This window comes from Hibiscus syriacus, unplaced genomic scaffold, assembly GCF_006381635.1.
Source record: "Hibiscus syriacus cultivar Baekdansim isolate YM2019G1 unplaced genomic scaffold, ASM638163v2 tig00111330_pilon, whole genome shotgun sequence".
Lineage (NCBI taxonomy): Eukaryota > Viridiplantae > Streptophyta > Magnoliopsida > Malvales > Malvaceae > Hibiscus > Hibiscus syriacus.
The window spans coordinates 9,291,115-9,305,196 of NW_024063059.1; the positions used below are offsets into that span (position 1 = coordinate 9,291,115).

The following is a 14,082-nucleotide window of genomic DNA, read 5'->3' on the forward strand; positions in this document are numbered from 1 at the left end:
ATGCAGTAAACCATCCAAACATACCATGATACCTATCTTAGTTGATGTGTTTAATTTTCTTGTGTGCTTATGTTCACACCTACTAGTATGCCCACATGATGAATATATGTAGTACAGTGGAGTTATTTGTGTGACACTAATAGGTTTTTAGGTGGATCGTTGAGGAGTTTATCGCCTAGTTTGTGTTCCAGATCATTTGAGGCATCAGAATACGTCTTGAGTTTATAGACCTATGTATATTCGAGTGGTAACTTTATTTTGATACAATTATTGTGATATTATTTTGGGATGTATTCGGGAGCTTCCCGCTTTTATAAACTTGATATGCTTATGTTTTCATTACGTGATTTCAAATAACGGTGATGACGATTTAAAAGAAAATTTTGGATTAGTCATTTCGATAGTTTCGTATAATGCTTTAATCCTCAGATCAGATTAGAGTATTACATTAAGCAAGTTTTATAAAAGGATTTCAATCGACATCTCTAACTCATTTTATTTTTTTATAAAAATATTAAAACAAAGTTAATATAAACAATGTCACTTTAAAAATATATTTTAAAAAAAAAACTGACATCTGTAATTTATCTTTATGACTTTAAAAATCCCCTTTTATAAAATTTATTAAATTGTAATATCATAATCTAACTTTTTTAACTTCGTTCGTACTTATTTATGACTCAAATCATATAAAAATTTATATTTTATTCTTCACCTTTTTTACTCGAATTCAAATTAAAAAAAAAAATCTCAAATTTAACCTAAAGATCTGTTACACTGGATAATAATAACTAAAGAAATTAGATCTATCCAATTAGACAGATACGGTCTAGCCTTTCACTGCTTTTAAAAAATTGAGTAAACTATAGATTTAATTGTTTATTTATGGAAAGATTTTCAATAATCTATTTCAGGTCTTCTCAATCACATTATTTTTATTATTTAAATATTATCTATCAAATCACCCACTTTTAATATTTAATGAAAAAGATGTGATGGTTAAAAAATTAATATAATTATACATTTAATTTTTATTATTTATACATTTAATTAATTCAATTCTAATTTTAATTTAATTAAAAAAATAATTCTTCAATCAAATAGTGACTCATATCACCACCTAATTGAAGAGTTTTTATCTTTATTTTATTTTATTTAATTAAATAAGTTTTTCCTTGAATCTAATAGTGGCACATGTTGCAATTTAATTAAATTCTTAAATTTATTAAATTAAACAAAAAAAAGATTAAATTGATTGAATTGACAAATAATGAGAACCAAATGATTAAATTGTTGCAATTATACCATTTTTAACTGTAACATCAACACAGGGCTTGGCTAACAAAATTTAAATGATTAAGTGATTTGATTGAACAAAATTGAAAGATCAATGATCAAAATAGAATCCTCTATAGTTAGATGATCATGAGTGTAATTTACCCAAAAGCTTTTTAGAGTTGAAGACACTTCAACCGTAATAAGCAACGAAGAAAAAGATGATTTTGGTATATAAAGTTTTTTTTATCCAACATCTGAAAAAACATATTCTTTAATAATTTTTCCCAACTTTGAAGAATGAAGCCTAACCGAACCAGACAACATGCATGCACTCATGCTGTAAATCCATTTTGCCAATCATCTAAAACAACAAAAACACTAATATGTACTTTAAGAGAGTGAGAGATGATAATAATCCAGCAGAATCAATCCGACTCTCCTGGATAAATTTTGAATGGAAATTCTCTCCCACTCATGCGATCATGTAATTTTCTAAGCTTCCTTCCCTCTATTAAGTTCACTTCAATACGAAACCCATGCATTATGGCCTATGTAGCCGACCCCAACAATTTAAACTAATCCACATCCACAATCTTAAATATTCATTCTACCACCCGAATTTCTGAAATAATATTAAACAATAACATTAATATGCATCTCTGCCTCATTTACCCCCTTCCACTAAAAGCCTAAGCAAAGAAAATCCGGCTGGCCCTTTTCCAAGCAAATTGCAGTTCACCATCCTCCTTCCCTGCTACAGAACGATTTTAAACTACATGTAATGATCTTCTCGAAATTGCAGCTTCTGACTGTGTGAAGATCTTAATATGGCCCGTATCTCATGGGCCGCCTGAACCTTGGAACCCTCCTGAAAATGAGGTCAATCAAGTTGATACAATCAATAACAAGAGGTCATAAAGCAGCAAAAATATCTTATCCAATACATTATTGCAAAACCAATGGTGGACCACTAACACGCAGAGAAACCAAAGCAAGTCTAGTCATCCTCCTTTTTCCCTATCAAACAGCCAACCGAGAGAACATATTTCTAGGCTTACCCATAACCATATGCAGGATAGAAAACAGGACCAGGCATGAAAGGCCTTCGGGAACGGAAATATGGGTTGGGTTGCCTTCCTCGATACTGTTTCAATCCAGGAATATTTGTTCGTTTTGCAGACACCTGAGAATAAACCAAACACACTTTTGTATCATGTAGCTTATATTCATTAAGTAATAATCCACACAGATCAAATTATAAACCTTCAACTGACGACCATGCAATTCTGATTCATTTAACAGTAGAGCATTTTGAAGAGCATCAACTTCAACAAATTCAACATAGGCAAATCCTTTAGGTTGACCAAACTTGTCGGTCAAAATTGTCACTCTGTTCACAGTTCCACAAGATTGGAAATGCTGCTGAACTTCCTCAGGTGTACATGCATAGTCTACCTGTTGTTACAAAGATGTATAAAGAATCAGAGAGTTAACTGACATCTACTGTCATTTGCTCACATGCACCGGATAAATATTTTAGTAATAGTATAAAACTTTGAGATCATTTATTATTTGTACACCCACACAGTCTATACATTACTCAAAGAAGTCACAAAAAGTAAAACAACATACGGCAAACCAAATTAATGTTTCCCTTGAAAAAGTTGCAAACTTCTTATAGATCAAGTTTGTTAAAACCAAATTGAACTTTTCATCTGTACTAACTAAGATTAAACTGTCCATCCACATGCACAAAACACAGCATTTTCAAGCCACACAATACAAGCATAAGACAAAATAGGGTTGAAAAGATCAAACTGGTAAAACTCTTCCTACATCCTTTGGCCATACTAAGGCATAATCATGATTTTAGCTTCACTTATAAATGAACTTTGATCATCAAGATATTTAATGGAAAGAAAAGGGTTGATAAACCTCACATTACCAACGTAAATTGAACGGGAATCAACTTCCTCCTTTTCAGGTTGGGTTGCAGCAGAAGCACCCGGGGAATCTTCATTATACATCCCAGTGAAAGAAGGCAAAAAAAAAACCAAGTAAATTTACTAGAGAACAACAATTCAGACGCATAAACAAACCATGATTCAAAAGGCAAAAAATCAAAACTATTAACAAAGACTTTTTATTTATTTTTTTAAAATTAACCAAGATATTTTGTTTCTTATTTTGTAACGGACGCAAATACACAAATTGTTAAGAAAAAGTATACCCAAAACTCAGATAAAACACAACCCTTCCCCTCAAAAAAAAAGGCTAAAAGAACGAGCGAGAAAGATAGAGAACCTTGGGCAGCCCCCATCTCCTTCTCGACTTTGGCCTGCATTTCACGTAAATCCCCGGCCTCTTCCTCGATTTCTTTAAGTCTCTTCTTCATTTCTTCCAAGTCCTAAAATCATTCATAAAAAAGGGTTACTTTCAATCAGAAAAAGTTAAAGTAAAGCTAAGGAATGCTAAAGAAAAAGAAAGTGGGAAACCTTGGAATTAGAATTTGGATTTTGTTTGAGTTCTTGGTCGTTGCCTTCGTAACCTTCAGATGCAGCAGACATATCGATGTCGGCGTCCATCTCTCCTTCCTCGTCTGGGATCTCCCCTCCGTACACTTCGTGCTCTTGCTCTTCGTGTTGTTCCATTGTCTTTCCTCTTTGGAATTTGACAAGGGTTTAGGATTTAGGTTTTTGTTTCTCGATTTGCGGATTAGAAGAAAAGAAATAATATCAACCTAGCTTGTTGGCCCGTTTTAAAGATCCGAATCCAGTCTCGGATTTTACTTTGCCTTCTTGAGCTCCAAAGCCCATAATTTGATTTGATTTCTTACCGATAATTTATGACCCATTAAATTCATCCCTAAACTTTTAAATAATTTAATTTTATCTTTAAATTATGATTATCATTTTAAATTAATCTTTAAATTTTTAAATATTCTAATTTTATCCCTAAATTATGATATTTATTTTAAATTAGTCCTCACACTTTTTGAACATTCTAATTTCATTACAAAATATACGTATATACTAATCAGATCCATTGATAATAAAATCGTAAGGCCAAATTATATTATTATATGTTTGAAAAAAACAAATTTTAAGTTAAACTATGGTTGAAACTAGTTACAAATTTGGAAGAATTTGAGATGAAATTTGAATGTTCAAAAGTTTAAGGACTAATTTAAAATGAGAGTAATAGTTTAGGGGTTGTTGGGATTTGAAGAGTCTTAAATTGAAAACTGAAAAGGTGAAAAAGGGGTTAATTGAAAATATTTAGATTAGGGAGTAAGGAGAGCAAAAGATAGAAAATTTTGGCACAAGGATTTAAAGTGGTTTGACTTATCAAAAAAGTCTACATCCACTATCTTAGCTCCTTAGTAAGGATTTTCTAACAAATTCACTAATTTGTTCTTTATTTTTTAAGGATAAAGATATAACATTTACAACTCCCTATATTTTGAATTGGCTAAGATAGAACCAAAAACTCTTTACAAGGAAAAATAATGTAAACAAATAAAACCTCTAAAAAGGAAGGTGTTTACAATATTTTAAGCTCACACAAACACAATATTTACAAGAGAAATGAAAATAAGAATGAAAAACTCTTCTCTTTTGTTTGATTGCTTGGATAGGTGTTTCTAACTCTTCTTCAAGTGTCCACAACTTGTATTTATATGTTGGAATGTTGTTGTGGTCGTTTCTAGCCGTTGGAGGTGGTTTGAAGCCGTTGGTGATCAATTTTTGTGCAAAATAAAGTTGCCCTGAACAGAGGGTATCGATACTGCTAAAAGGAGTATCGGTACTACCTTTGTTATATTTAAATCAACTAGTCGTTACTAGCCGTTGGAGCCTGGTAGTATTGATAGTATACCTATGGTATCGATACTACTATACATAAAAGTATTGGTATCCCTTTGGATATCGGTACTATTTTTGCATTCTAGAATTTTAGCAATGCTGGTAGTATCAGTACTACCTAGTGAGTATCGATACTTCCCTTACCTCTGGTATCGGTACCATAAGAGCAATATCGATATTGTTCATTAAGTATCGATACTGTAAGAACAATATCAGTACTACTTGTCCATAAAAACATTTTGTGCTCAATTCAAAGCTTTAAGGACTTTGAATTATTTTTGAAAACTTTGAAAAACTTTGAATAAATTATGTTCAAGTCCAAAAACATTTTGCCTTAATTGTTATATCAAAATATAGTTCAACAGGGATGGAATTAAAATTTCCAAAATTTTAAGAACCAATTTAAAATGAGGGTTATAGTTTGGGGACATGTGGTACAATTACTCTTTTTTATGGAAATTATATTTTTTATTGGTCAAATCTCTAGTTTAAAATAATACATTATATTTTAAAATTTTAAAATTTTAAAATTTTAATTATGGTTCAAATAATACAATACAAAGAAAATATAATTAGACAACAAGATTCATAAAATTAGAGAATAAAAACTAGATCAACAATTTATGTATAATATAAGGACTAATAATAAATTATATTTTAACAAATTTTACAATTGTTATTTGGACCATGATCAACATTTTAAAATTTAAAAAACACATATTAAAAATAATCAAATTAAAGTAAAATCGCTAAATCCACTACAACTTTATGCATAGTAATTATAGAATTTAACTGTTTTTTATTTTCTCAAAATAAAAATTTATTATAAAATAACTTTATTATTAATAAATCAAAGAACAGTAGCTAAGTTATAAATTAAAAATAAGTTATCAAAATTTGAGTTAGTAAAATCTGGTAATCGATTTGACTTGATGGCTATTCCCTCTGATCCTTCTGACGATCTCCGACCTTAAAAAACCTAAACGTCAAGATGCTGATCCACCAGATGAAGGTGGATCCCCTATGCCCATCGATGATGCAATCCCGATGGAGATCCCTCCATCCACTGTTGCGGCTGATACTCCTTACACTGGTGAAGGAAATCTTGGTGAAGCAATGACACAAGCTGAAACAAGTAGCAAACCTTGTCATACAAAGCCTCCCTCATGAATAATACCTATGTTCATCATAGTTTCAATGAATATATTCTCGACGATGAAGACATCGAGATCCAGGAGGGCAAAGTTGTTTGCAACATGATTGATGGTCTAATTTCAATCGATTTTTCTGACCGAATCAATTCTTTAGCAGCAAAATCTCTGGATCAGACGGTGGTTCTCCAACTCCTTGGGCGTCGCATCGGCTACAGCACCTTGAAATCAAAGATCTATGAACTGTAGAAACCAAATTTAGCAATCAAACTTATGGATATTGAAAACGATTATTTCCTTGCTAATTTTCACTCTCGAGATCTTGTAGATGGACCATGGACAATTTTTAGACACTACCTTACCGTCGAAACATGGACAGAGGAATTCTCGACAACAAATCCTTATCCAAAAAAGATCATGACTTGGATCCGTTTACCCGGTCTGCCAACAACCATATACAAGGGCAACATTATTATTGAAATCGGGGAATGTCTTGGTATTCATTTGGATTACCAATTCGATTCGTACGTATGGCTATAAATATTGATCTAAACAAGCCTTTAGTTCCAAACTTCTTGTCAATGGGAGGATCCAGATAGTAGAATATGAAGATCTTCTATTAATCTGCTTCAATTATGGAAAATACGATCACTTACAAGACTATTGTCCCCGTGCTTCACCTTCCCAAGAGCAAGAGGAAACCATGAACCCGAAAGCGGATGATGCTACCAAGAAAGATGAACTGATGTTCGGTTCTTGGATGACCGTTGAGAAACGACAACGTCAGCCATCAAAGAAACTGCAGATCTTACCGAAGACCAACACGTACTCACCCTAAACAATGAGCGGATACGCCTATTTTTGAATGCGAATTTTGATTAGAAGTTTTATTTTTCTTCTATTAATTACTTCCTTTATATTCTCTCAATTTCTCACATTTTATAACTTGTAATTCCTTTACAGTAATGTTCTATATCTGCAAACACATAATGAAATCAAAGAACTTAATGTCCACCTTATAAATGTTGTTTAAAATTGCACAACAAATTGAGATAACACTTTTTGGTTGTCCATATCTATCATACTTGTCGGTTATAGAATTCGTAGAGAGAGATTGCAAAAGAAAAAGAACCTAGTTTTTACAATGATAAAATATTCTGATTATTAATCCTAAGAAGCACATGTAATTCTACCTAATATAGTACCTTTTTGATATCTGTTGAGGCCCAATATAGTAGTATCATTTCCTTCTGGGCTATAAACTTTATTCACTATGCCCACAACTCGTCCAACTTCCGTTTTTATTTGAGTGACTTTCGCCGAAAGAAAATACGCCCAGAGAGTGTCACCGTAATGACACTTCCATATCTTTACTTCCCCAAATCAACATATTAAATCAAACAAAGGAAGATTAAATAGATAGCAAATCAAAACATGTTTAAGGTAATTTTCGTTCACAAAAAAACACAAACATATGATAATCAAAACAAAAGAGTTTAAACGAGGTCTAATCTAAGCAAATAATATTCCTATTTAGATGCTAAGAAAAAAATCCTTGTAGCTCAGTGTGATGCGCGACTACTCCCGCAATCCATACTGGTGTTCTTGGTCGTCCGAGTTGCTCTGAAAAGGCTAGTGCTCCATGGCCATGGAGAGGAAAGCTTGAAGAAAAAATTGGGGAGAAGAAGATTTTTCTTAGGTAGGATGAAGAGTCCCTTTTATAGCTCCTTTTCTAGTTGTCCCCTCATGCCTTTGGTGTGATCTTAGCCGTCCCAATATACAACTCATCGTCCTTTAGATTTCTCTAGAAACTTGGACAATTGTCCATTGCGCCTACATTTTTGGATGTGATCAACTTATTCAACAATTGCGATCACATTACATCTTCACACCTCCTGTGTGGCTATCCATACAACTTCTATAATAGGGACATCTCAACATCTTTCTAGAAGATAAGACAACTCATCATAACCCCATGAACTCTAGAATATCAGTTCTCCATTCGACAATTGCGGCCACATGCTTCTTCGAGTTGAATTAGACGAAAATGTGTTCTTTGGCCAAAGTAACAACATGTTCATACTTCATCAAAGCTAAGACAAATGTATCAGTCACAGGTATTTCGACCATTTATAATACAACCAAGGAGAAAATGAGTTAAAAGTGCAAAATAAAAAAAAATACAAAACATATAATACAACAACATTTAACTCTAAATGTGATAGCAATAAATGTGGGGACAAATGATATGGCGTGCACAACTCAGGAATAAATAAGCTTAGAATATGGGTGAAATTGTATGCTATTTACAATACTATCAAGGTATGATGTTCCATCCAAAAGTTACTTCAAAGAGACATGTTCATTCATTCAAACCTCTTCATAAAAGGAAAGTATTAGAGTTTGACTCGAATTCAAGGTGGCACAAATTAATTAATGTTTAAAATTGGAAAAGTAATAATCATATTTTGATGAAAAGTACACAACTTTATTAAAGTTGATTTTTACTTTATTTAGTTTTCTTTTGTAAGAGTATCTATCGCTATTTATAGTAAGCGTAAAGAGTTAGATAATCAGGTTTTTCTTTCACAAAAATCCTCTTGTATTTTATTCCTTCATATTTGTTATAATATTGAAATGATTTTTTGTAAACAAATAAACACGACAAAAAAAAAACAAAGAACACTAAGATTTATGTGAAAAATCCAAAAGGGAAAAACCACAGGTAGAGGAGAAGAATTTCACTAATATGAATGAAGGAAAATACAAGAGAATTTTGTTGAAAGAAAAAGTTGATTATCTAACCCTTTACCCTTACAATCTATTTATAGGGTAGATACTTGATTACAAAGGGAAATTAAATAAACTAGAAATATACTTTAAAAAAGTTATCTACTTTTAATCAAACTAGTGTTCTTACTTTCCTAAATTTAAATATTAATTAATTTGTGCCACTTTGAATTCGAGTCAAACTTTAACAAATCTTCACCTTGATGTGAATTTTGAAAGTGCAAAGGTTTTGAGACAAAAAAACCCAAATTCAATGAGGCACCCTAACTCAACGAAAATAATTCTTCGTTTCAACGAGCAAGTTCTCCACCTCTTTCACAACACCCCTCAAAGGGGTAATCTTCAGTAATGGATACTGACTGAATTCAAGCTTAGGTGAGCAAAATTGGCACTTATGATAACCATGTCGATGTGAGTACTAAATCCAAAACGAAACATTTTGTATCTGGTTCTGAGCCCCAAGCATAGGGTCTCATGGTGCATAGATTAACTAGCTCAGACCATGAAAGAAAAGAGAGTGTTCTTATAGTAATGAAGGAATAAGAAGATCAAAATCTTCCAAACGAGATAAAACTTACCACGTTTGTAAAAAAATAGGTCATGTTAAATCAGAATGCTACAAGTTATAGAATAAAATTAAGAGAGAATCTGAAGAGAAAAGCTCTAGAAAATTTGGTGAGGTCGGTGTAGTACAGGAGTGCGATGACGGAGAATTCCTAGTTGCGGCTGATGACAACTCTATAACAAGTGATGAATGGATACATAACTCTAGTAGCTGTTTTCATATGAGTCCTAATCGTGACTAGTTTGCGACATATAAAGCTGTATCTACATGTGATGTATTTTTGGGAAATAATGCCTCTTGCAAAGTCTCAGGTATTGATACAATTAAGATTATGATGTTCAATGGGATTTTTCAAACACTTGATGATAACCGTCGTTTTGCTATCAAAATAATTTCTGGCTTCTTAATAAATAAAAAGGAAAAGGTAGTATAGAGAAGCAGGGTCGATCACAGGGACTATGGTTTTTATGATTTAATAAAAATGTTTCTTGATTTTAGGAAAATATAGAATTCCAGGTAAAGTTGAAAAGATATATTAAAATAAAATAAATAATAAAAAAGGAAAAATAATATAATAATAAATATTAATAGTAATAAATATAAAAGGAGAATTTTTAAAAGTTGTTTTTAAAATAAAAAATAAGAATTAAATAAAATAAAAATAATTAAATAAACAAATTAAAGAGATTGAGATAAAGGGAAACTTATTGTGAAAGCAGCCTCAGACTTCAGCTTTGTCTCAGATTCCTCGGATCATCGAAACAAATTTTTACTTCAAATTCACGTCAGCTTACAAGAACAATTCTTCGCTGCCAACTCGGATTGTGTCATTTCAATAACAACCGATTCCGAACTCAGTTTCCTCTTAGCAAACAATTTTGCTAAGTGTGTTCTCGAGAAGTTGAATATGCTTCAATAAGCAAATCTTTCATCAAACGTTAACGATAACAATATCCGAACCAATGTCGAAATCGTTTTGATTTGAAAAGGAAGCTCAGAAAACAGAGAGAAAATCTGAAGCAATTTAAGTACCTTACAATTCTCACGTTTGGAATTGAGCCTTCGCTTTAGCCTTCGGCTTGAAAGAAAATTAGCTAAGCATGACCAAAGTCATCCTTAGCATAATAGAAAAGTATGCGAAAAATAGAGAGAAAGCTAGAGAGAAAAGAAGATTTTATTCTCAAATGAGAGAGATATGTTTCTAGGCTCACCCTTAGAGGGTATTTATAGCCTTCAAATTCCTAAAAACAAGCTAAAACATCTTAAATCCTAATTAAAATACTTAAAACTATTTAAACTAAAATACCTAAAAAAATAATATAATATTCTAAATCCTAATTAAAATACTAAAACCTATTTAAACTAAAATACCTAAAACAAAGATAAAATATAAAAATAATATCCTAAAACTTAATTAAAATACTAAAACCTATTTAAACTAAAATACAAAGATAAAATACAATGTTTAAAATATTATCCTAAACTTGAGTTTAATTCAAATCTGAATTCCAGCCAACTTTGATTCCAAAAATAAAAAATATGCAGAATTATGTCCTTTTTATGTAATTTCCATAATCTTATGTCCTGTACAGAAAATGAATTAAAATAAACAAATAATCCACAAAAATCAATAATTAAAGAGGAATTTAAAAGTAAAATATTAACTAAAATAAGCACTTATCAAATTCCCCCTCACTTATTCAATGCTTGTCCTCAAGCATTCCTCAATTAACATATCAAAATCATAAGTTGTCATCTTTAATTTCAATTTATTCCTCAAACTTCCAATCGAATTAAGTCCATGACATTTGCCGAATTCAATTTACGGTCAAGCAAAGACATAACCAAGAAAATTTAAAGTGAGCAAGGTATCCCAATTAATTGCCAATTTCAATGAAACATGACTCAATACCTCACAAAGATTCACACATATCTGCTTAAAGTGTTTGAGGTAAATGAAATCGCTCAAATAGAAACTAACCACAATATTACCATAGGCTTGGAATCCAATAAGTCTCCAATATGAAAAATGAACATAATGCAATAATTAAGGGGTCTTTAAACAAGGTGTAATGGGGCTTAGGTTAGGGTAGGGAAAAGACCAAAAATAAATGTTTAAAATACCGAAACAAGAGATCAAAATAATTAAGAACAATCCACGAATTAACATGAAGCACTGTAGAGAACAAAACAAGGAAAAAAATAGATGAAAGACAATTGAAGCGATCGATTTTTCCTTCCTTTTTTTTGTTTTTTAACAAAGGGTCTTTTCTTCTTCTTCTTCTTTTTTTTGCTGTTCGAAACAGTGAACAACTTGTTTTTTTTGAAACATTGAATTTTTTTTCGTGGAACAACAATGATACAAGATCTCAGGTCTCAACAATGGTGTGAAAAGAGAGGAACAATAAAAAGAAGGGTTTGGGGTTTAATTATAAGGTGTAAAACAAAGAAAGGGAAATAGGTTCAAACGTGGTTTACTGGTGGATATATAAACGGGTAGGCTTTTTGGGAAAAATGAGTTTATCCTAGGTGCCCCTATCACATTAAAACATTACGTTCAACATGTAGTCTCGATATGCAATGTGATTACAAGTTCTAGAATATCCTAATTAGTTCGGCACACACAAGTCAAACAATGAGCAAGAAAGAAAATGTATGCTCGTTAGGCTCAAATCTCACAAGAAAAGTCTATATGCATTGAGTCAAGTTCATCTCTATCGACAAAAACATGAAATATCAATACTCAACAAAAAATTCACCAGCTATATCAATCACCAATCATGAAAATTAAATTCGATCAAAACCATGCTCATAATCTAAAAGGAAGCAAGAGTATAAAGCGAAATTCATGACTAGCAATCAACGATTCCAACATATCAACATCATAATAACTCAATTTCAAACAATTAAACAAGTCAAGAAAAATTTGACACATGTTTATCCTTCTCCCCTCACTTATTCTGTTTTGTCCCAAAACGTATATCAAATTTAAAAATAAAGAGAGGGAAAAAGAATACTCCCCAATCTAGTGGCGACCACGGCTACGTCGAGACGAGCTGTTGTAGAGTATAATGTTTGATACTACACTGTTCTGATCGAACTTTTCTGCACAGTTCGAACCAAATCTGTTTTTTTCTACACTGTTTTTTTTCTGCTCTGTATGTTCGAATCTGCTGCGTATTTTTCTGCACTGTTTGAACCAAATAAGTTTTTTTCTGCACTGTTCTGTTCGAATTTTTCTTCACATTTCAAACCAAATCTATTTTTCTGCACTATTTTTTCGTTAAATATTCGATCAGAATTCAGATCTGTTCAAAGAAAAAATAAAATAAAATAAATGAAAATAAAGTAAATAGAATGAAATAAAGTTCGCTACAAAAATAAAACGAAATAAAACAAAAATAAAAACAAAAATATAACGAAATGGGTTGCCTCTCATCAAGCGCTTTTGTTTAACGTCATTAGCTCGATGACCTGATTTTTCAAAGTGTGGGTTCCTCTAAATTTATTTCTTCGATTAGACCAACCGGAGCATTTTCATAATATGACTTCAATCTTTGACCATTAACTTTAAATCGTACTCCTAGGTTATCTTCAATTTCAACAACACCGTGAGGAAATACTTGAGTAACTGTAAATGGTTTAACCCATTTTGATTTGAGTTTTTCTGCAAAAAGTTTAAATTTGGAGTTAAATAATAAAACCTTTTGACCGACAAAAAAAGTTTTAAAAGAAATTCTACTATCGTGAAATTCTTTTAATTTTTCTTTATATATCTGAGCATTATCATAGGCATTTCTTCGGATTTCCTCAAGTTCTTGAATGTGTAATTTTCGAGTTTCACCAATTGCATCCATGTCTATGTTACATTGTTTAACGGCCCAATAAGCCCTATGTTCTAACTCGACCGGTAAATCGCATGGTTTACCGAAAACACGCCGATATGGTGACATCCCAATGGGACCTTTATAAGTAGTTTGATATGCCCAAAGTGGATCGGTTAATTTTAAACTCCAATCTTTTTGGTCCAGTTTAACAATTTTCTCAAGAATTGTTTTAATTTCTCGATTTGATACTTCTGTCTGTCCATTTGTTTGTGGATGGTAAGCGGTAGCAATTCTTTGAGTTACTCCAAATTTCTTCATTAGCGACTCGTTTACTCGGTTGATGAAATGTGTTCCTTTGTCCCTGTGGTTTCATGCTAGTGCAAACCATGTTGAATTCCAATAAGTGTTTGTGCGGATCTTCAATGGGAAAGTTGTAGAAGGTGGGAAGAAGATGAATGAGTCCCATCTTTAATTGAAACAGAGTCCCGCCACTAGGAAAATTAATGCATAATGGCGTCTGAGTGACAGGTGCTGTGACTAGTTCTCGAATCGTTTGTTCTTCTGCCATCGGAATGTTGTATGTGTCTTCTTCGATCTCCGGATATAGA

The 14,082-nt window shown here is 32.0% G+C and overlaps 1 protein-coding gene across 1 annotated transcript; it reads right to left on the reverse strand.

Moving 5' to 3' along the window:
• Positions 1-1,567: 1,567 nt before the first annotated feature.
• LOC120158628 (polyadenylate-binding protein 1-like) lies at positions 1,568-3,985 on the reverse strand. Its single transcript, XM_039169443.1, has 6 exons — positions 3,774-3,985; positions 3,583-3,685; positions 3,219-3,292; positions 2,542-2,733; positions 2,337-2,461; positions 1,568-2,146 (listed from the first exon to the last, which is right to left on the reverse strand). Exons 1-6 carry the CDS (start codon positions 3,927-3,929, stop codon positions 2,101-2,103), a joined length of 696 nt encoding a protein of 231 aa, XP_039025374.1. The 5' UTR covers positions 3,930-3,985; the 3' UTR covers positions 1,568-2,100.
• Between the last annotated feature and the right edge of the window lie 10,097 nt (positions 3,986-14,082).